Here is a 21,044-nt window from a genome sequence, read left to right on the forward strand (position 1 = left end):
CGAGAATAAAATCCTAGGCCCCTTTCTGATACAGGGACTGATTGAATGGCCCCCATCTGGAGGAACTGAGAAATTTGCTTGTGAGCCTCTTTTCTTTGTGGAGGAGGAACGTCTGGCATGCCTTTGAAAGGGGGCAATGTATGGAAATAAAACCTGTAACCGTGGTGAATGATATCCAACACCCATCTGTCTTGAGTAATTAAATCCCAATTTTCTTTGAAAAGAGACAGTCTTCCTCCCAAAGGAGCTGCCAGACGAGAATCTACTGGCAGCTGAAAAGGCAGGTCATTGGGTCTGTTTACGAAAGGACTGACCCCTGCCCTCACCAGAAGTCTGAGCAGGTGAACTCCCTGTTCTAGGCCTAAAGAACCTTGAGCTCTGCCCTACCGTCTAAACCTACCCCTAGACTGGGAATCATAAGCAGGATATGTCCATCCCTTAGCAGGCCAATTTCTACTAAACGGTGGCTGCACCTGCAAAAATCTTTAACAGTTTGCATAGACTTAGCTTTGTCCTCCATTTTCTTTAAAACTGCTTCAACCAAACAACACATCAGACTGTAAAGGAGCATCCAAAATTCTTGTCTTAACATGCTCAGCTAAATTCTGATCCCTCAACCAGGCATGCCTACGAAGAACAGAACTAGTGGCAGCCACCCTCGAGGAGGCCTGTACAGCATCAAAACCACATTGCAAAGAATGCTTACCCACTTGTTCAGACACATGAACCAAATCCAGCAACTCTTTACACTCAATACCTTCCGCCAAAGCATCCACCTTAGATTTCAATTGTGAAAGGAGAAAATTTTGATATTTTAGCATGTGAAACTGACAATTCAACGCTCTCATGGCAAGAGTGGAAGAAGTATACACTTTCTTTCCCCACCTATCCAAAGCCCTTGCCTCTTTATCAGTGGGAACAGGATTTTTAACCACAGAGGCCTTAACACCTTTAGGCCCCTGAGAAACAGTTTCTGGGTCCGCCCTAGGACTCTTAAACAAATACTTATGAGCGGGCACCCTATAGTACCTATCAGGTTTAACAGGAGCAGGAGGCAGAGAGTCAGGGTTCAGGGAAGCCTCTGCAAAAACATCTTCCACCACATTCAACACAGGAGGTATAGCTAAGGGCCTATGCTTGGGTTAAAACAAGTATTCCCTAAGCCTTTTCCTGGAATCAGAGTAATCCTGGCCTTCCCATTTAAAGTGCTCCCTCATGGAATGCAGAGTCTCTGAAAATGAGAAATCCTCAGGAGGAGAAGCTGTAGGAGTGGAATCATCCACATCAGAATCAGAATAAGGAGGATACTCCTGCAAATCCTCCGCAGAAGACTCAGAAGCCTCTGAACACTGTTCAAAACTATCAAACTCGGTTCCACCCTAGGCCTCTTATCAGGAGGGGGCATAGAACCTCTAATCATAGTAATCAAATCTTCTGCCATTTTAAGCATATGTTTCTTAGGTACAGAACCCGAAATGCTAGGAGAAGCCCCCACTGAAGCTGAACTTGGCCTACCTCTCAAAGAAGTTTTGGCAACAGAAGGAGAGGCTCTAACTACCTTGGGAAGAGAGGGAAGAACAGTTACCTGAGAAGCCCCTCAGCCTGGCCTACCTCCTGAGAAGGCACATCCTGTAACAGTAAAGTTTCTGCCTGAGACTCCATAGAAACTCCTGGCAAAACCTCTGGCTCCACTGAGCCTTCTAAAGAACCGACGCCCGGGACTGCGGTTCATCAAAGCTGTTTTGTCCTTGGCCCGGGCGGAGCATCCGGCGGCATTTTATAGCTTCCCAAACACTAACCTGGCACAGTCTAACCTCCTCTTAATAGTTAAACCTAGCACAAGCGGCATCCAACAACGTCGTGCTCAGGCCCTAAACAAGGTATACACAAGGTATGGTAATCCCTATGAGGTATCTGTTTCCCACAAGAAATACAGTTATTCACTTTTTCTGACATCCGGTTAAATACTGAGGCAAGAAAAACCAAAATGTTCTAACTCTGATTCGGTCTGAAACTAAATATTTCAGAACGCCAACCTGCACAAAACTGCTTCTGCATCGGACCATGCGGCAAAAGACTGAGGATATGGCGTTGGTCATGCGCATGAAGTACCCTGACGTACTGCGTGCCGTCTAATGCGCCCTGACCGACGTCAGCCATATACTCTGGTATTCGGGCCGACTGGACAGCGGACTACCCAATAGTAAGGACTGCAGCAATGTGGAACGAAGAACATCCACAGATACTGCAGTCAAAGACTCATCGCCTCCAGCCGGAGCCGATGAAGCAGTGGGCTTCGAAGCCTTAGGCCTCGACTCTGAAGCTGGAGCCGAGGTCTTGGAAGCCTTCGAAGGTTTCCCCGATGACACAGAGAGGAACCTTCAGGCTTGATTAAACCCTCAAAATGAGTTTATTTTTTCTCCTGCAGGACTCTAGGGCTGAAGCCATGGCATACAGCACAAGAGTCCTGCAGGTGTAAAGGTCCCAGGCAATACACACAAGAAGTGTGACCGTCTGTCAGAGACATTTTCTGACAGCACGAGTCACGCTTCTTGAAGCCTGAGACTTTTGTATCCTTGGACATACTCAAGGACCCTAAGTGTAATCACACACAGAAAAAACACACACACACAGATTACACTGATAGGGATTCAAAGGAAATATTTAAACTAAAGGTAATTAAGTTAAACTTCCCTAATCAACACATACACACCCTAAGGATAGAGAAGGGAGGGCCCGAAGGCCTTAGGGAAAGAACTATAAGTTCTTTAGAAAAAAGGGGGCTGGATAAAGGATATGAAGGGATAATATCCACTACACTAAGGGGAAAGAAAAATACACTAAACTAGCTTAAGTCTAAAGAATTTAAACTAGTCTAACTTTTCACTAACCTGGAGCCGGTAGAAAACACACCTCGATCGCTGTAGCGGCAAACGAGATCTGAGGTAACTCACGCCTAGCATTGTGGGATATAAGGGGAGCCTCGAGCCGGTGGAACCAACTCTCGAGCTTTTAGAGTGGCCGAGTCGGAGCCAAGGTCGGCTCCGAACCCATCCAGCAAGAATGAAGGCGAGATAGACAACTTAACATCAATAGTTGTGTAAAATTTTACCATAACCATAGATGTCCTTCTCTTCCATGTTGCAATATACTTGGTGTGGGATTTCCTGTCTTCAGGCGACTCGTACGTCGGCTCCTATACAAAAGCTTCAGCTTGGCTGTTGCAGTCACACGTAGGGCCATAAACCAGGGATTTTAAATGTGACTTCTGCACGCACAATCCACAGAACTTGAAGCCAAGCAGGTAAAGTAGATGGCCCAACAGGATAGGCTGCCAAAGGTGACATGTAAAAAGTACCGGGTCTCTTCCAAAATGGAGAGGTATCAGGGAACAGTTAGACTGGTAGAGTCTGTGAGGGGGAATGGTGGGTGGGAAGGAATACTGCAACATGGAAGAGAAAAACATCTATGGTTATGTTAAGATTTTATCCAACTATTCTATGTCCTTCTATTCCTATGTTGCTGTATTCTTGGTGTGGGAGAGTACCACAGCTTATTTTGATGAAAGGGTGGCGGATGCAGATGATGATTCCACAAAGCCTTGAAGGAGTGCCCTGGCAAATCCTGTGTGTGCTTTGGAGATTTGGTCCAATTTGTAATGTTTGGTGAAAGAGTGGATAGTGGACCATGTAAGCTGCTTCCATAATGGAACTGTGTCCATGCCTTTTTGGAAGGCCTTGAAAGTAGCCACTGCTCTTGTGGAGTGTGCCTTAACCCCAACTGGAGTTTTTTTTCCATGGTGTGAGTAGCAGAAACAGATTGCCTTCCTAATCCAGGATGCAATGGTCTGTTTGGTGACTGCCTTGCCCAATGCCTGGGGGTGGAAAGATACAAAGAGTTGTTTGGATTTCCTAATGTCTTTAGTCTTGTCCAGGAAAAATCTCAGTTGCCTGTGGACAACTAGGGAGTGGAGTATCCTCTCTCCTTGGTTATTGGGAGAGGGGAAAAAATTGGGTAGGTGAATGGATTGATTTTGAAATAAGCCATTGACTACCTTGGGCATGAAGGAGGGGTTAGTTCTCAGTGTGACCCTGTCCTTATGAAAAATGGTGTAAGGTGAGCATGCCATTAAGGCTTTTAGCTCGGAAACCCTTCTGGCAGAGGTAATAGCCACTAACAGTACTGTTTTCCAAGTACAAAACTGTAGAGAGGCTGTATAAGCCAGTTCAAAGGGTAGCTGGGTGAGTTTTTCAGGATGAAGTTCAGGTCCCATGAAGGAAGGATAGGCTTCTTAGGTGGTCTGATATGTAAGACCCCTTTAAGGAAGAGTTTCACATGTAGCCTGGCTAACAAGGGCTGATCTAAAGGTAAGCAGGCTGATAATGTGGAGAGGTACACTTTCAATGATGAACAGGAAAGTCCACCCTTTATAAGTTTACACACATAATGACAGGACTAGGGGGGTGTCAGCCTCGTAAGGGTCCCTTTCCCTGATCCCGACACCACTGAGTAAATCTTTCCCATTTAGCAAGGTATGATTTTCTAGTAGTGGGTTTCCTGGCCTCCCTCAGGACTGATAGCACATCCTCTGAGCAGTGGTGTCTGAATGGGGTTAGTAATTTATCACCCAAAGAGTCAGGGATAGCATTTGTAAGTGTGGGTGTAGGAGAGTTCCTTTGTCTTGTGTCAGAAGGTCCATCTTGTGGGGTAACTTCCAGTGATTGCCCTTGGCTAAATTGTGTGGAAGGGGGAATCAGTGCTGCCTTGGCCGGTCAGGGGGTCACTGGCAAGATTTTTGGTTTGTCCTTCCTGAGTTTCAAAAGAACTTTCTGAATCAGAGGGAAGGGGGGGCGTACTGGAACTTCCCCTCCCAGGTGAAACTGAAGGTGTCTACTCTCCAGGCTTGGGGGGGAGTAAGTCTTTGTGCAGAAGGTCTGAAACTGCCTGTTCTGGGGGGGCAAACAGGTCTATTTGTGGAGTGCCCCACCGGTGGACTATGTCTAGGAAGACCGTCCTGTCCAGCATCCATTTGTGTTGTGGAGAGGATGTTCTTGCTCAGGAGGTCTGCTTGCTTGTTGCCCTGTTAAGGGATGTAACTGGCGTGCTGGGATGCTAGGTCCCAAATTAGTAGGGCTAGCCTGTGCAATTGGTATGCCTTGGTACCTCCCTGTTTGTTGATGTACCAGATTACAGTGGTACTGTCCGTCACTATCAAAGACCTGGTAGCAGTAGGGATATGAAGGTCTGTAGAGCTAAAAGAACTGCTGTCTTCTCCCTTACATTGATGTTTGATTTTCATGAGAGGTTGCCACTGAGCTTAGACTCTATAAGAGTGTAAGGTGGCTCCCCAACCTGAGTCTGAGGCATCTGTATGCAATATTTGTGTGGGTTGAGGGGGATGCAGTGGAAGCCCCGGGTTTAGTTGTACTTGTTGGATCCACCAAAAGATTTCCTTCTTTAAACAGGGAAGAAGGGGGATCACTTGAGGCAAGTGACCCTGGTGTTATGACCAGATATTTTTGAGGTACCATTGCAGTTTTCGCATATGCATTCTGGCCAATGGTAGCATGGGAATGGTTGCTGCCATCAATCCCAGGAGATGAAAGAATTGCCTTGCAGCGACTGTCTGGGAGAGCAAGCCTTCCTGGAAGTGTGAAGTAGAGATAGAACCTTGTCCTGTGGGAGATGGGCTTTCATTCATTTTGTATTGATTCTGCAACCTAGGAATATCCTGTCCCTGTCTGGGTTCAGGGAGGACTTCTTGAGGTTTGGGGTGAACCCTAAACTTTGTAGTAGGGACATAGTGAAGTGAAGCTGTCTTAAGAGGGAATCTTATGACTGTGCTAGGATAAGGATGTCGTCCAGATATGGGTAAATCTGGATTCCTGGGGTCCTGCAAAAGGCAATGGCTGGTGCTATGCACTTTGTAAACACTCTTGGGGCAGTGGATAAGCCAAAGGGCAAGGCCGTAAATTGGAAGTGCAAAGATGGGCCAGAGAAACACGGGAAACATCTGTGTGAGGCCCTGATAGGAATGTGCAGGTAAGCATCTTTTAGGTACAAGGTGACCATGAAAGCATTTGAAGGTATGAGGGGTAACAGAGTGGGAAGTGACAGCATTTTGAAGGATGGTACCTGCAGGTAAAGGTTTAGGAAGGAGAGATCCAAAATGGGTCTCGAGGGACCAGGAGCAGATGGGAATAGAATCCCTTTCCTTCTTGTCCTGTGGGAACAGCCTCTTTTGTGCCTTGTTGTTGCAGGTCTGACAGAATTTGTGGTAAGAGATGGCATTTTTTTTGGGGGGGGGGCAGGGAGTAATGCCCTTCCAGGGGGGAATTTGATTCCAGGATAGAAAGTATCCTTTTTTTGGGGGGGGGGGGTAATGCCCTTCCAGGAGGGGATTTGATTCCAGGATGGAAAGTATCCTTTCTGAATAATGGTTAATACCCATTGGTATGTGGTAATTTCCTGCTAGAAGAGGAGACAGTGGGTAAGGCATGCTGAGAGGGGCAGAAGAGCAAGGCAGTCACACATTATTAGGACCTCCCCTGTCCTGAAAGGGTTGTCTAGGCTGAGGAAGTGGGTCAGTGGGCCTGGATGAGGAATGTCTTCTAGTTCCTCTTCTGGATCTAGCCGGGTAGTTTCTGTAAAATTTTGGTACAGGAGATACCAAGAAATGTTTAATATCCTGTAATTCTTTGCTTTTTTCTTGCAGATTCTTGAACAGGTCTGCAGACTGCTTACCTAAGAGGAAGTTGTGATCCACAGGGGCATACAAGACTTTGAACTTGAAGTCCTCTGGTAGATGCTGTAGTCTAAGCCAGGAATATCTCCTTAGGACAGATGCTGATGCTGCAGAGTGAGCAGAAGCTTCTGCAGCATCATAGCTGCATCTTATAGTGTCCAACCACTTGTAGTGCTAAGGACAATTTGGAGGAGATATCTGTTTTAATGGGACTGTCAGGAATTGAAGCCAGCATAGAGGTGACTTGGGATACTAAGTCTAGGGCGCACTTGGTCATATGTGTTTGACAGTTAATGGCCATGAAGCCAAAGTGGAGGAAGTGTACACCTTCTTGCCTATCCTATTCCATGGATATGCTATCTTTATCTGTGTGCAACAGGGAGGGAGAAGGTAACAGCCTAGATTGTTTATCATGGCCAGTGGCAATCACTGCTGGGTCTGCTAAGGGTGGCTTTATGAGGAATTTTTGTTCCTCTGGCACCTTGTAGAAGCGGTCTGGGAGCTTAGGTGCAGGAGGCTGTGAGTCAGGAGTTCTACAGGCTGCAGTAAAGGCATCCAAGTATGCAGGAAGAACAGTGGGTACAGCTGAAGGGGAGTGGGACTCCAATTGCAGCAGTTCAAAGCATCTTTTTTAGGTTTCTGTCATTTGGGAAGTATCCTACTTGAAATAGTCTTTCATTTTGGTGATGGTTTCACCAAATGTAATGTCTTCAGGTGGAGAATCCCCTTCCACAGAATCCTCATCAGGAGAGTAGTATTCCTTGGGATAAGCAATCTGGGATGCATAAGAGATGGATTCATCCGAGGAAGAGTAGGTAGATTCATGTTCTTCTTCCTCAAGCAGGGGATCCATGGGAATAGAAGAAGAAGGGGTAAGCCTAGGGCTTAACAGAGGCAACGTAGTTGTGGGTGAAGCAGAAGGCCTAAAGGCCATAAATGCCTGCATAAGAGAAGAGGTGAAGGCCTCCCAGTCTGGAGGGGCTTCAGAAGCAAGCACAATATGTTTTGTTTTCTGCTTCTTTTTGGTTGGAATTGGTCTAGAGCTAGGTTTGGCAGCGGCTGTATCTGAGGTCTGGATCCCAGTCGAAGGAACCACCAAATCTGGTTCCCTCTCGACATCAACAGATGTCAGCGTCTGAGAAAGCTATGTGGACATGCCAGACATCGGCTGTACAGCGGCCTCCGCGAGGGAAGTCGATGGAGCCAACAGATCCACCGAGCGCTCAACTCCTACACTGGTAGTTGGTGGGGCATCCAGGCGCGAAGCAGCAGGCGATGAAGGCCTAGGCATCTTGGCCTTCTTTCGTGGAGGTTCTTGGGAGGCCTCCAAACCGGGATCCATCCTGAGAGCCAGACGTTTGAGGTGTTGATTTTCTAAGTAAAGGTTTAAGGCTGCCAGACAGCTACGTAATGTCTTGGGCACAAAAGATTTACAAATAGGGCAGGCGTTATGATCGTGTTCCTGGTCTAAGCAGAAAACGCATTTGTCATGGGCATCCTTATGGGGAATTTGGCACCCGCATTGGCACTTTCCCCTTTTTCCCTGACATCAGCTGAAAGCTACATCAACCAAACCTAAGCAATGCGAAAGACCGGTAAAAATTAGAAATGCAAAAACCCAATGGGTTAACTTAACTATAATTGATCCGTCTGGAGAGCGATCGTACGATGCAAAGTTGTCTGCGGCTGAAAAGTTCTGAGGATTGTGTGTGCAGGCGTCACATTTAAGGTCCCTGGTTTATGGCCCTACGTGTGAAGTCACACGCAGCTGCAACAGCCAAGCTGAAGCTTTTGTATAGGAGCCAACGTACGAGTCACCTGAAGGCAGGAAATCCCACACCAAGAATACTGCAACATAGGAATAGAAGGACATTCACTGTTAAAACCACAGAAAAAAACCTACCTCCCAAAAATATCAAAATACCACACAATAACTACAAAGAGAAAGAGTAGAGTAGGTAGAGTATATAATAGAATCTAGAACAGAAGCTGCTGTTAAAAAAGGATAATTAGTATAGCATGTAAAATACTGCATGATAACTATAAAAATCAAACCGAGGAGATTAGAAAGGATTGGGCCAATACTGTAACTTGAGGGCCTCACCAGATGCACAGTAGCAAGCCCTGCCCAAAACCCATCCCCATGATATGTCATTCATGAATATGCATCTCCTCCGAATGTACAACAAAATGTAAAAAGAAAACAATAGTTTCACAAGGAGTCCTTACTAATTAATAGTGCAGTCCTTTATTTCATTCGGAGTTTGCTTTTAATTTAAAACAAGCTGTGGGAACCATTCTAGTAACAATTTCCATTCTTGCATTCAGACCGACTACAGCGCTAAAATTTGCACTTAAAAACTCGGTATAAGTAAACAAATAAATAAATGGGACAAAAACACACATCATGGGAATTTTCATAATTTGAAAAATTTATTTGACAAATAGTTATTAAACTAAAGCTGCATTGATGCGTTTTAAAGACAAACAAATGCAAGTTATTTGTTGATTACAGCTCTATTTCTTCTGCTGCAAAAAGGAGCAGGGCATCACAGGTACTGAATACTCTCTAAACGTAGAATAAATAGTATTTGCCAATGATTAATTTAAAATACTAATAATAAATCCAAACAGATCCTCTCGATAAGTAATATTAAGGCACAAATAATTTTAATACTTAAAATTCTAAGTTGATTAGTATGTTCTGCATATTATATACCTACTACCTCTGTCACAATTGTTTTGAGAATAGGACCGTCACAGGCCAGTTTCGTAATTTACAGACTATTAATCAGTTGTGCATCAAGATGCGCAGCCCGGGTCCACCGCATCGATCACTCAATTCGGGACACGCCCACTTCTGCATGAAACGAACTGGTGAGGCCCTCTAGTACAATATCGCAAGGATTGGGAAGAGAGACTGGATAAGCAATTCACAAAGAAACAATGGGGGATACATGTACAAGTCCCAAATATGCAACAAAGTCTAGACTTAGGAACTTTGTTTGGAAGTGGTTGCACAGATATTTTATACCTCAACTACACTGCAAATAATTTTTCCTCACGTGATTGCAAATGTTGAAGGTGTGATGGGGAATTGAGAACATATTTTTGTGAGTGCAATGAGTTGGCAGACTTTAAAAATTATTCCCTACAGACTATCAGAAATACTGGACGAGCAAACTGGTGTAATGAAGGAAATGACTGAGTTATGATACAGAATCAGAATTGCCTAGACACAGTAAGACCTTGCTGAGTCTAATTATGGTGGCTCCCAAAAAAAAAAAACAATTACTAGAAAATGAAAATCGAAGTCTAAACCAACTGTAATAGAAGTAGTGAATATAGTAACAGACATAAAACAACCAAAATGGGATCTTTAGAAAAGGGTAGGAGCAAATTACATAGAAAAAAATGGGAATTGTGGGAACAATACACACAAAATAATGTTTTGGAGGAAGAATGAGGTTTAAAAGAAGGCAGGATTTGAATGCACTATGTAATGTTTGACTGACAATGACTGGATAGATTAGAAATTATGTATAATGTTTGCAAATAAAATATGTCAATATGGTTTGTTTTCATTTATATAAATGCAGATTGCCTATGTCATAACTGATAATTTAATATAGATGTTTCTTGTTGAACAAAAAAAAAAACACACAGTAAGTATAATAGAAAATATGATGGCTAAAGAGCCAAACTAAATGACAACTTCCAAATGTGATGCAGATGGGCATTGTACACTTTTGAAACTAAACTAATACAGACCTTGACTTACAGTGGTAAAGCTGTTATAAAAAAGGCCGTGGGTTAATAATAGCAGAGCTACCCAATACAATCTGGCTAAAATAGAAATAATCTAGACCAGCTCAAACAAAAACAACTAAATAGCTTGTATTGTTCATTACTGTACCAACTACAACTAAAAATTAAGAATTGTTGATAGAATCTTTGTAAGCTGTTTCACTAACAGTTAAAAAGTTAAATTAATAAAATTTTTAACAGTCATTCTTCATACAGAATCTGGTTACCTATTATGAAAATAAAGTAAGCAGTTTAACTAACTGCTACATGACTTTTAAATAACCATGTTACCATTCACACACTATATGCAGATTTCTTACGAAATGAAGCCACACATCATACCTGCCTTCTCTGTTTCTATCCATCATTTCAAATTGCTTCCGCAGCCATCTGAAAAAAATGCATACTAGTTAAGAAAACAAGGATAAGGATAAATCCATTTTTTTCATTATAGGAATTTTAGCTAATCTCTGTTCAGTGCCAGTTAATACAAACAGGTTCTAACAACTACTTGCTAAACATTCTTACAGCTGCTCAATGTGCATGCAGATCATCAACTGACAATGTAACACAGAACACAGCTTTCATTACCAAGGTCTTACCTCCCAGAAAGGCATTATGCAGCAAATAGAATAAGACAGGAACATAAAGTAATAATAAAGTAAAAGCGATTACAGAGCTTAACACTGAGGATTACTGCATAATGAATCAAACTACATTCTCACAGATGTTAGTCCACAGCATATCTTTTCCAGCAGTGCGTGTTTTACCCGGTAAAAGGCATCTGGTTGCTGTTAATAGCTGCTGTGTACCACTAAAAATGGTACTGATATCACTATCCTGTCTTTTCTTCAAAGCCCGTACGTGCTAAACTATCCTTTTCACCAGGGTAGTGCATAAATTACTAATTACAAAATCTAGCTGTAATATTTTTCATTTTAAAAACTGTTCACTGAAGTTTAATACAGGTACGTAAAATAATATAGCAATAACCCACGCCCGAGGGACCAAACAAAGCCAACCGTGGGTAAATACAGCATTACCCACACCCAGAAGTGGGTTATTGCTATTATACCATGACATTATTTAAGAAAAGAAACTATTACTTTTCTTAAATAATGGCATAGTATAATGCCTGTTTACTGCCCTTCCGCAGGTGTCTGGCATCCGCGGCAGTTCTGATGTACTGCGCGCCTGCGCAGTACATCAGAGCTGTGGGCAAAAGCAACGGAGAAAGCAAGATCTCCGTTGCTTTTTTTTTACTGTTTTCGCTATGTTAAATGGGTTTAACACAGTGAGACAGTTTTAAAATAAGCAACGGAGATGTCCGTTGCTTATTTTAAAACTGTCTCGCTATGTTAAACCCATTTAACATAGCGAAACAGTAAAAAAAGCAACGGAGATCTTGCTTTCTCCCTTGCTTTTTAAAACCTGTCTGCTATGTTAAATGGGTTTAGCATAGCGAGACAGCTTTAAAATAAGCAACGGAGATCTCCGTTGCTTATTTTAAAGCTGTCTCGCTATGTTAAACCCATTTAACATAGCGAGACAGGTTTTAAAAGTAGAGTTATATTAATGGAAAAAAGTCCAGGCGACTGGACCTTTTTCCATTAGTATAACTCGATTTACAATGTGCACGCTGGCCAATCAGTGTGCAAGTTTTGGGGGGGGGTCATGGTATAATATTAAAATACTATGACATTTTATTTAATGGGTCCATATCACTTCACTGAAGTATTATTCTATCAAACACCTTTTTTTGAACTCTCTTGAGCGAAACACCTACTTGTTGAATTTTCTATTTAACAAATTACATTTAATCGAACTGTTTTTGTTGGCCAACTTAAAAAGTATGGAATGTTTATCATCACTTAACTGTGGAACCCGGAACCATTTTACTGGTAAACTTTACACTTAAAGCATTAAAAATCAGTTTACTAACATAATATACTTAGTGAAACACCTTCACTTTTGCAGAGGGGCTGTGACCCTCTGCACCCCCCCACTCCCCACAAATTAAATATACCAAATCTGAGATCGCACTACGTTGGTAAAAATGGTAAACTATAAATAGGCTATGAATATTCATGCTGCCAATGGTATGAATATTCATTAACTTCCACAGATTACTGAATGGGGGTGTGGTTTAGTCAGAACTTGCTACTGCAGATATTCTGTTAACCAACCAAAGCAATCTGATAAAATGAAATTCAACATAAGACTTCGGCAAACAGGGGCTTCACTCAAAAGGGTTCAACAAAACGGTATTTGATAGAATAATACTTCGATGAAGTGATACAGACCCTATTTAACAGGGGTAGAATGCTGAACCAATTAACCATTTTCAGATTTGACCTATGGTTACATAACCAATGAGAACACAATATCCATTAGAGAAGTACAATCCTGAGAAAGGCATGTAAAACATATCTATGTGAAGTTATATAGTTAAGCAATGTTAGGACTGTTCTACATAGAATTCTACAGAGTTAAGAGCAGAACATCTTGTACAGTGTCCAACTAGCATAAGCTGTTCAGGCATAAAGAGAAACAAGATGTTCAGTTAACCGTAGTAATTAAACACAATAATAGTGCAAAATAAGGAAAATGGAGGATGGCGGCTGGAGATAGAAACAATGAAGAACTTCTTGTTGTTTGTCTTTTGGCTTTTCCCGTTTAGGGGTCGCCACAATGGAACTCCGGTCCACTAATGATTGGCAGTAGATTTTCACGAACACCGAGGTGCCAGCTCGATGTTCAACCTTCAACGAAGGCACGCCCATTTACGCATGTCTTTTGAATGCCCACCCAACCATGGGGAGGACATGCAGACTCCACACAGAAGGCACTCCCCGCACTCCAGCCGAGAATCAAACGGGAGAACCTCTTGCTGTGAGGCAACAGTGCTACCGCTGCACCACCGCAAAACAATGAAGAACAAGGTAGTAAAATGGGAAAGTAGTAGCATGTACAGATCAGCAGCACAAAATGATGTACAAACTGACTAGTGAGCAGACATAAGTAAGTGTAGTAAGGATTTATGTGATGTATGGAGTGTGAAAGCATTTATATTCACGCTTTAGTGAACAAGAACTTGTTTAGACTCAACTTTTTTAAGAGCTGAATGACTAAACATGTAGGAAGAGATTCCCAGATCTTAGGCTCAAGAACAGAAAAGTGACCTGGGGGGGTGAAGTTTATTTTATGGTATCAGGATGACAGATGTGTTGAGGGTGTGTGAAAGATTAGTTATGTCAAATCTTACTGCAACCATAGATGTCCTTCTCTTCCATGTTGGAGTATTCTCACATATGGGATCCTCCACCTCAGGCGACCCAAACATCTGGCTCCTATGAAAATGCTCAAGATTGGTTGCTGTAAGGTACGTGGGATGTCACACGCAGGGCCATAAATATGACATCTGCATGCACAGACCTCAGAACTGACTGCCTAGTCAGACAACAGTTTAAGGAGAACAGGAATGATGCCATCCAGAAAAAGGGAAAAGTCATGAAGGGGGACAGGAGGGAGGGCAGGAATATTGCAACATGCAAGAGGACATCTATGGTTATGGTAAGATTTTACACAACTAATCTATGTCCTTCTATTCTCATGTTGCAGTACTCTCACTTGCGAGAGAGTACCACAGCTCAAGCAGAAGAAAGGGTGGAGGAAGATGTAGCATTCTTCCCCAGGAAACCTTGGAGGATGGCTCTTGCAAATCCTGCTCTGGCTCTAGAGATGCTGTGTAACTTGTAATGCTTGGTAAAGGTACGTACAGAGGACCATGTGGCTGCCTCTAGAATGGTAGCTGTATCCAGGCCCCTGAGGAAAGTGCCAGAAGAGGCCACTGATCTAGTAGAATGGGCTTTTACAGAGAAGGGCAAGTCTTTACCATGGAAAGATTAACAGAAGTTAATAGTCTTGCGTATCTAGCAGGATATAGTCTGTTTGGATACACCTTTCCCCAGGGTCCTGGGGTGGAAAGATACAAAGAAGAGTCGACTGGGCCTTCTAACGTTCTTTGTCTTGTCCAGGTAAAATTGTAGCTGCCTGTGGACATTCAAGGGAGTGAAGCACTCTCTCACGGTTTCTTGTGGAGAAGGGAAAACGGTAGCTAAGTGAACAGACTGGTTAAGGGAGAGTTCTGACCGCTTTGGGCATGAAAGAGAGGGTTGGTACGATGAGTTACCCTGCATTTGGGGAAGACAGTGTAGAGTGGTGAGGCCATGAGTGCTTGCAATTCAGAGAGACTCCTAGCTGAAGTAAGGGCTACTAACAAGACAGTCTTCCAAGTACACATCTGTAAGGAAGCAGAGGCTGCAGGTTTAAAGGAAGCAGTGTTAAGTTTTTCCATACGTTGTTCAAGTCCTAACGAGGGGGGATTGGTTTTCTAGGTGGCCTGATATGGAGGACCCACTTCATGAAAAGTTTGACTTCCAACTTGGAAAGTAATGGTGGGTCTTATAGGTAAGCAGGCTGAACTGGCAGATAAGTGTACTTTCACTGAAGAGAACATAAGTTCTGATTTAAGCAGCTCACACACATAGGCTAGGACTAGAGGGACATCCACTTTGAAGGGATCTAGTTGCCTTTGAAGACACCAACTGGAAAAATTTCACACTTTGAAACACAGGATCTCCTGATAGTGGGTTTACTGGCCTCCTGCAGGATAGAAAGCACATTTTCTGAATAAACATATCTGAAAGGGATCAGCAGTTTATCAACCACAGGGTTAGGCTGAGGGTTTTCAGGTGTGGGAGAATGAGGGACCCTATTGTGTGAGTAGGCCTACCTGGTGTGGCAACTTGTGGTGAATGCCACTGGCAAGAGACAGAAGGGGAACAAATATTGTCTTGGCCAAAAGGGCGTCACCAGCAAGATTTTTGGCTTGTCCTTCTGGATTTTTTTGCAGGACCTTCTGAATGAGGGGAAAGGGGGGCATAAAGGAACAGCCCCTTCCAAGAAACTGAAAAGGCATCCACTCTCCAAACTAGTGGGGAGGGGATTCTGGAGCAGAAAACCTGAAGTTGTCTGTTCTGAGGGGAGGCAAACAGATCTGTAGGGTGCCCCATCGGTGGACAATATCCAAGAACACACTTCTGTTTAACATCCGCTTTTGATGTTGAGAGAAAGATTTGCTGCTGATGGTTGTCTTGACCTGGAAAGTAGACCACCTGCAGAGTGACATTGTACTGGGTTGCCATCTCCCATGCCTGTATTGCAAGCCTGCACAGTAAGTAGGATCTGCCCCCCCCCCCCCCCAGCTTGTTGATGTATCACATCACAATTGTGTTGTCTGTGAAGATTTGGAGATGGCCTGCCTGTATCAGTGGAAGGAAGGTCTTTAGGGCTGGAAGGACAGCAATAATTTCCCTCATACTGATGTGCTTTTTCAGGAGGTAGGGCTCCCATTGAGCTTAAACCTTGAGACCTTTCACTGTGGCCTCTCACCTTAGGTCCGAGGCATCTGTGCACAAGAATTGCACTGGTTTAGTGGGTTGGAGAGGGAGGCCTGGCTTCTGGTTTATTTTATGAATCTACCACCTCAACTCCGTCTTTAGGCAGGGTAGGAAGGGCACCTAGAATTCCAAGGGGTGACTGTGTTGGGACCAGATATTTTTCAGTTACCACTGGAACTTCATGTGTAGCCTGGCCAGGGGCAACATAGGAAGAGTAGCTGCCATGAGGCCTAGAAGCCGGAGGAATTGCCTGGCCAAGATGTGGTCGACAAGAAGCAACTCCTGAAAGAAACTGCTGAGGGAGGAGACTTCCATCAGGTTTGTCCATATTCTGCAACGCAAAAATGTTTGGTCTTGGGCTGGAGTGAGACAGGATTTTGACAGACAGAGAAAACCCCATACTCTGGAGAATGGACACAGTGAATTCTAAGTGAGCCCTGACAGTATTTGTCTCTTCTGCTAGAATGAGGAGATTGTCCATGTAAGGGTAGATTTGACTGCCTTTTGTTCTGCAGTAGGCGAGACACTATGTGAAGACCCTTGGTGCAGTAGATAAGCCAAATGACAGGGCAGTAAAATGAAAGTGTGATGATGGCACAGCAAAGCGTAAAAACCTCCTGTAGTGTGGGCGGATGGGGATATGGAGGTATGCCTCCTTTCATAGGTTGGTACTAGGCTATCGGCCCTAAGACCTATACAAGCCTAGCCACAATTATTCCCTGGCTATTTCTTCCCACAGTATTTAATTCCCTGGACTCCTGTCTAGAAGGGTGACTGATGTGATCCCCAGGGTGAATTTCCTATCTCCCATCCAGTCATCAAGGTTCCTTTTGAAGAGGGTCAAAGAGGCGCTCTGCTTGACATGTATGGGCAGTCTATTCTAGAGTCTGTGGAGTCTCTGGGTCAGGAATCTATTCCTCCAGCATGTTTTATTCATTGTGACGACAAGGTTTAGATCCCTGGAGCATCTCTCTGAGGGATTGGGATTTCTTTAAGTGTAGCATGTCCAACAGCTCTGGGACTGACATGGCCTTGTATGTTAAGCAGAGATTGTCTCTGAGTAGACGATATGCAACAGAGTATACGTGGAGTTTTTTTAGATGGTCAGCATAGGGCGTCTGCTTTAGGCCTGTGATCATTTTAGGGAGGTACTTCTGCGGCCTTTCCAGTTGTTGTAGATGTCTTGAGAGGTACATACCAAACGGGGCATTGTATTCTATAATGGGTCTAATGAGGGATGAGTACAGTAGGACAATGACCTTTTTTCTGGATGAAAAGCCCTTAGTGATGAGGTGTACCACATAGGATTTCCTGACTGATGTGGTTATCGAAGTTGAGACCACTGTCCACCTGTGTCCCTAAGTCTCTTATCACACTTTCCTTGTTTAGTGTACTGCCACCTATGTGGTAATTCACGGGTACATGTTTTTTCCCAAAGGGGATAACTATACATTTCTTGGCATTGAGCTTGAGCCCATAGCTCTGGCACCAAGCATCTGTTTCTGTAAGGCCCTTTTCTAGAATATCCACATAAATTGGGGATTCAATAATGGCTCCCAGTTTGAAGTCATCTGAGAACTTTGTTAGCCAGAGTCCCTTAGTGTTGGCCTGTACTTCAGAGAAGTAGATGCCAAACAAGAGTGGTCCCAGGAATGAACCCTGAGGTACTCCATTTGTCACTTGCCTGGAGCTGGATTCGGATTCCGCTACTTTTAATGTGTGGGTTCAATCAGTAAGCCAGTTGGCAACCCATCGAGTAACGTAGGGATTAATGCCCAGCTTAGTAAGTTTATCTATGATTCTAGAGTGGGGGATGGTGTTGAAGGCCTTGGCAAGGTTCAGATAGGCTGTGTGGACCACCTTACCCTTGTCCACGGCTCTGGAGACTGATTCGAAGAAGTCAATCAGGTTCAGGAGACAAGATTGTCCCTTCATGAACCCAAACTGCGTGGTGTCCAGTGTTTGAAGGTTGCCAGTGTCTTTGTTTATAAGTTCCATGATAATACATTCCATGGCCTTCCAGATCAGGCTTGTCAGACTGATGGGGCGGTAGTTCCTGGGATCCAAGGTGGCTCCCCCCTTTGTGGAGTGGGATAACTGTAGCTGTGCGCCACTCAGTGGGCACGAAGACTGAGGTGAGGCTATGATTAAACATGACACTTAGGTGAGGTGCCCGTTCATTCTGTAGTTCATGTAGTACACTGCCTGGGATGTCGTCTGGTCCCATGGATGCTGTATTCTTGGCTTTGGAGAGTGCGTTTTTTACTTATGTGGCCGTTATTACCGGAATTTGGCAATCTTTCGGTATTGAGATGGGCAATTTAGGGGGTGAGAGGGGGGGTGAAATTTTCACTGAATCGATCTGCCAGGATATTGGCAATATCCTTGGGATCAGCATATTTAATGCCAATCTATTGTAGCTCAGAGCTGAGCTGAGCATTGCTATTTAGATTCTTGACATAGCTATAGAATGCCTTTTGGCTGTCTTTGGAATCTTTGGCAATTTTATTTTCTTAACTAGCTTTGGAGAATTTAATGAGGGATCTCAGCTTCTTACTAAGGCTGGTAAGGGAGATTTTTGCATCCAAGGATTTTCCTCTTTTCTGCAACAGTTTCTTCCTTTTGTTGCAAAGTTTATGGCAGGGGACTACCAGACTGGTTTCCTTTTTTGGAGGACAGTGTATTGGTTCTATTGGGAATGGCATGATTCATGCACGAGTGGATGTGCTCGTACAGTGCCTTAGTATAGGATTTATCAGTTGAACTTTCAGTTCCTATTTGCATGGGTGTCATGAAGTTTGTCACTTCTGACTTAAGTAGCATGAAGTTGGCTTTGGAGAAGTTTTTTTTACGGAGGTTTCCTTACTGGGGGGGTGGGATGTTTATGTCAAGGATGATTAGCTTATGGTCAGACCTGAACAATGAGGGGGTGACCCATAGGGGGGACTAAGGCTTAGTTGATCCAGGGCATTGGAATTTATGAATTCCAAGAATTGTTGGGCAAAGGTATTGGTACACGAGTAGTTTTCCCAGTTAATGGCAGGGTAGCTGAAATCACCCAGTATTAGGGTGTTTGGTTGTATCTTAATATTTTTCAGGTCAAAAGTGGCCATGAACGCACTGGGTGGCAGTAGTGGAAAAAGATTGGAGGGACAGCATGCGGAAGGATGCGACCTGCAAGAAGGGGTTTAATACGGACAGGTCCAGGATGGGCCTCCAATGCCATCCTTTTTGGGGTCAGAAAAATCCTGGAGTAGAACCCCCTTTCTTCTTGGTCAGTGGGGACCCTTTCTGTGGTTCGTTGTTGAAGCAGATCTAGGATGATCTGGGATATTAGATGGAGCTGGGTTTTTTTTGGAGGAATGCGTATGTTTTGTGATAGGGGGGTTTCACGCCAAGTCAAAGTACCCTTTTTCCACTATGGATAAGACCGAGCAGTCTGAAGTGATTTCTTGCCAGATAGATAGATAGACAGTGAGAGAGGCGGGTGGAGAGGAGAAGGTGGCTTGGGCAGTCATGCATTGTTAGGCCTGTCTGGAAAGGGTTGCCTGGGGTTGGGCTGTGCAGAGGCAGCCCTGGGGGATGCTGTTTTTCTAGACCCTTTCCTGTGTTTTGAGGAGGAGGAAGAAGGGGCAGGGGCCCCCTGGACAATGAGAGTTTAGCAGGGTAGTCTCTATAAAAACTTTGGAACTGGTGAGACCAACAAATGTTTGAGGACCTGGAGTTCCTTGCTTTTTTCCTGTAGGTTTTTAAATAGTTCTGCGAACTCTTTGTCAAACAGGAATTTGTTTTCTATGAGTGCATCCAAGATTTTGTTTTTAAAATCATCAGGCAGTGGCTTTAATCTGTTCTAGAAGTATATGCTCAGTACAGAGGCTGAGGCAGCAGATCTGGCTGAAGCCTCAACAGCATCACAGCTGCATTTTATAGAATGTCTGGCAACTTGTGCTGCTAAGAAGAGTTTAGAACCCACCTGGGGTTTAGTAAGTGAATCAGGCAAGGAAGAACGCAATGAAGTTGCCAGGGAGACCAAGTCTAAGGCATATTTAACCTCATGAGTCTGATGATTCATGGCTCTAAAGGTCAGGGTGGAAGAACTATAAATCCTTTTCCCAGTCTGTCCATGACCTTACTGTCCTCAACAGATGACAGAAGGGATGAGGAGGGGATATGACTGGATTGTCTGTCTGGAGCCACTGCAATGACAGTTGGGTCCACCATGGGTGGTTTAATGAGGTACTTGTGGTCATCAGGGACTTTGGAAAACCTATCTGGTCTTTTAGGAGCTGGAGACGGTGATTCAGTGGTCTTGGATGCTGAAGCATTCAGAAAGCTTGGAATTACAAGGCGGATAGCAGAGGGGGGGGGGGTTCCATCTGTACGAGTTCAAAATATCTCTTCTGCACCTCAGTCATCTGAGTGGCATCCCATTTGAAGTACTCCCGCATTTTGGAGATGTTTTCCCCAAAGATAATAACTTCAGGTGGGGAATCTCCTTCCAAGGAGTGCTCATCTGGGGAACAGTACCCCGGGGAGAAGCTAGATGGGAGCTGTATGCAAGAGATTCATCGGAGGAGGAATCTTCCTCCTGGATTTGGGCAGGTTGAATGGTGGTAACTGAAGTTGGCCTAGGGCTGAGGGTAGGCAAGGCCTGAACAAGTGAAGCTGTGGGCCAGAGGCCCATAAAGGCCTAAGCCAAGGACTGGGAAAAGGTTTGGCAGTCAGGCTGTTCTTCAGAAGTGGAGGATATATGTTTAGTTTTATGTTTCCTTCTTAGAGGAGTAGTCCTAGCGACTGCTTGTGAAGGAGAAGGCCTAGTATTGGAAGTCAGGCCTGTGGGAGCGGAACCTAGTTCTGTCACTGTAGGCAGTCGTCCAGAGAAGCCTGGTTCTCCCTCAACATCAGCCGGAGCACACACTGCAGTAACCTCTGTGGACGTGCCTGCTGGAGCTCCCATCAAGGTACCTGCCGAAGTCGCCAGTAAATCCACATGTCCCTCAGCCCCTAGACCAGTAGCTGGTGGAACATCT

General features: G+C 44.2%; 1 protein-coding gene across 1 annotated transcript in view; it reads right to left on the reverse strand.

Moving 5' to 3' along the window:
* Window positions 1-21,044, reverse strand: part of LOC122798415 (1-phosphatidylinositol 4,5-bisphosphate phosphodiesterase gamma-1-like) — a 3,104,897-nt gene that overhangs the window by 2,590,753 nt on the left and 493,100 nt on the right. Inside the window, exon 4 of the mRNA XM_044067334.1 lies at window positions 10,895-10,942. Coding sequence (XP_043923269.1) covers window positions 10,895-10,942 — 48 coding nt within the window. The remainder of the gene's footprint in view (window positions 1-10,894; window positions 10,943-21,044) is intronic.

This window comes from Protopterus annectens, chromosome 3.part1 (genome assembly GCF_019279795.1).
Source record: "Protopterus annectens isolate FY-2018-M chromosome 3.part1, PAN1.0, whole genome shotgun sequence".
NCBI lineage: Eukaryota > Metazoa > Chordata > Ceratodontiformes > Protopteridae > Protopterus > Protopterus annectens.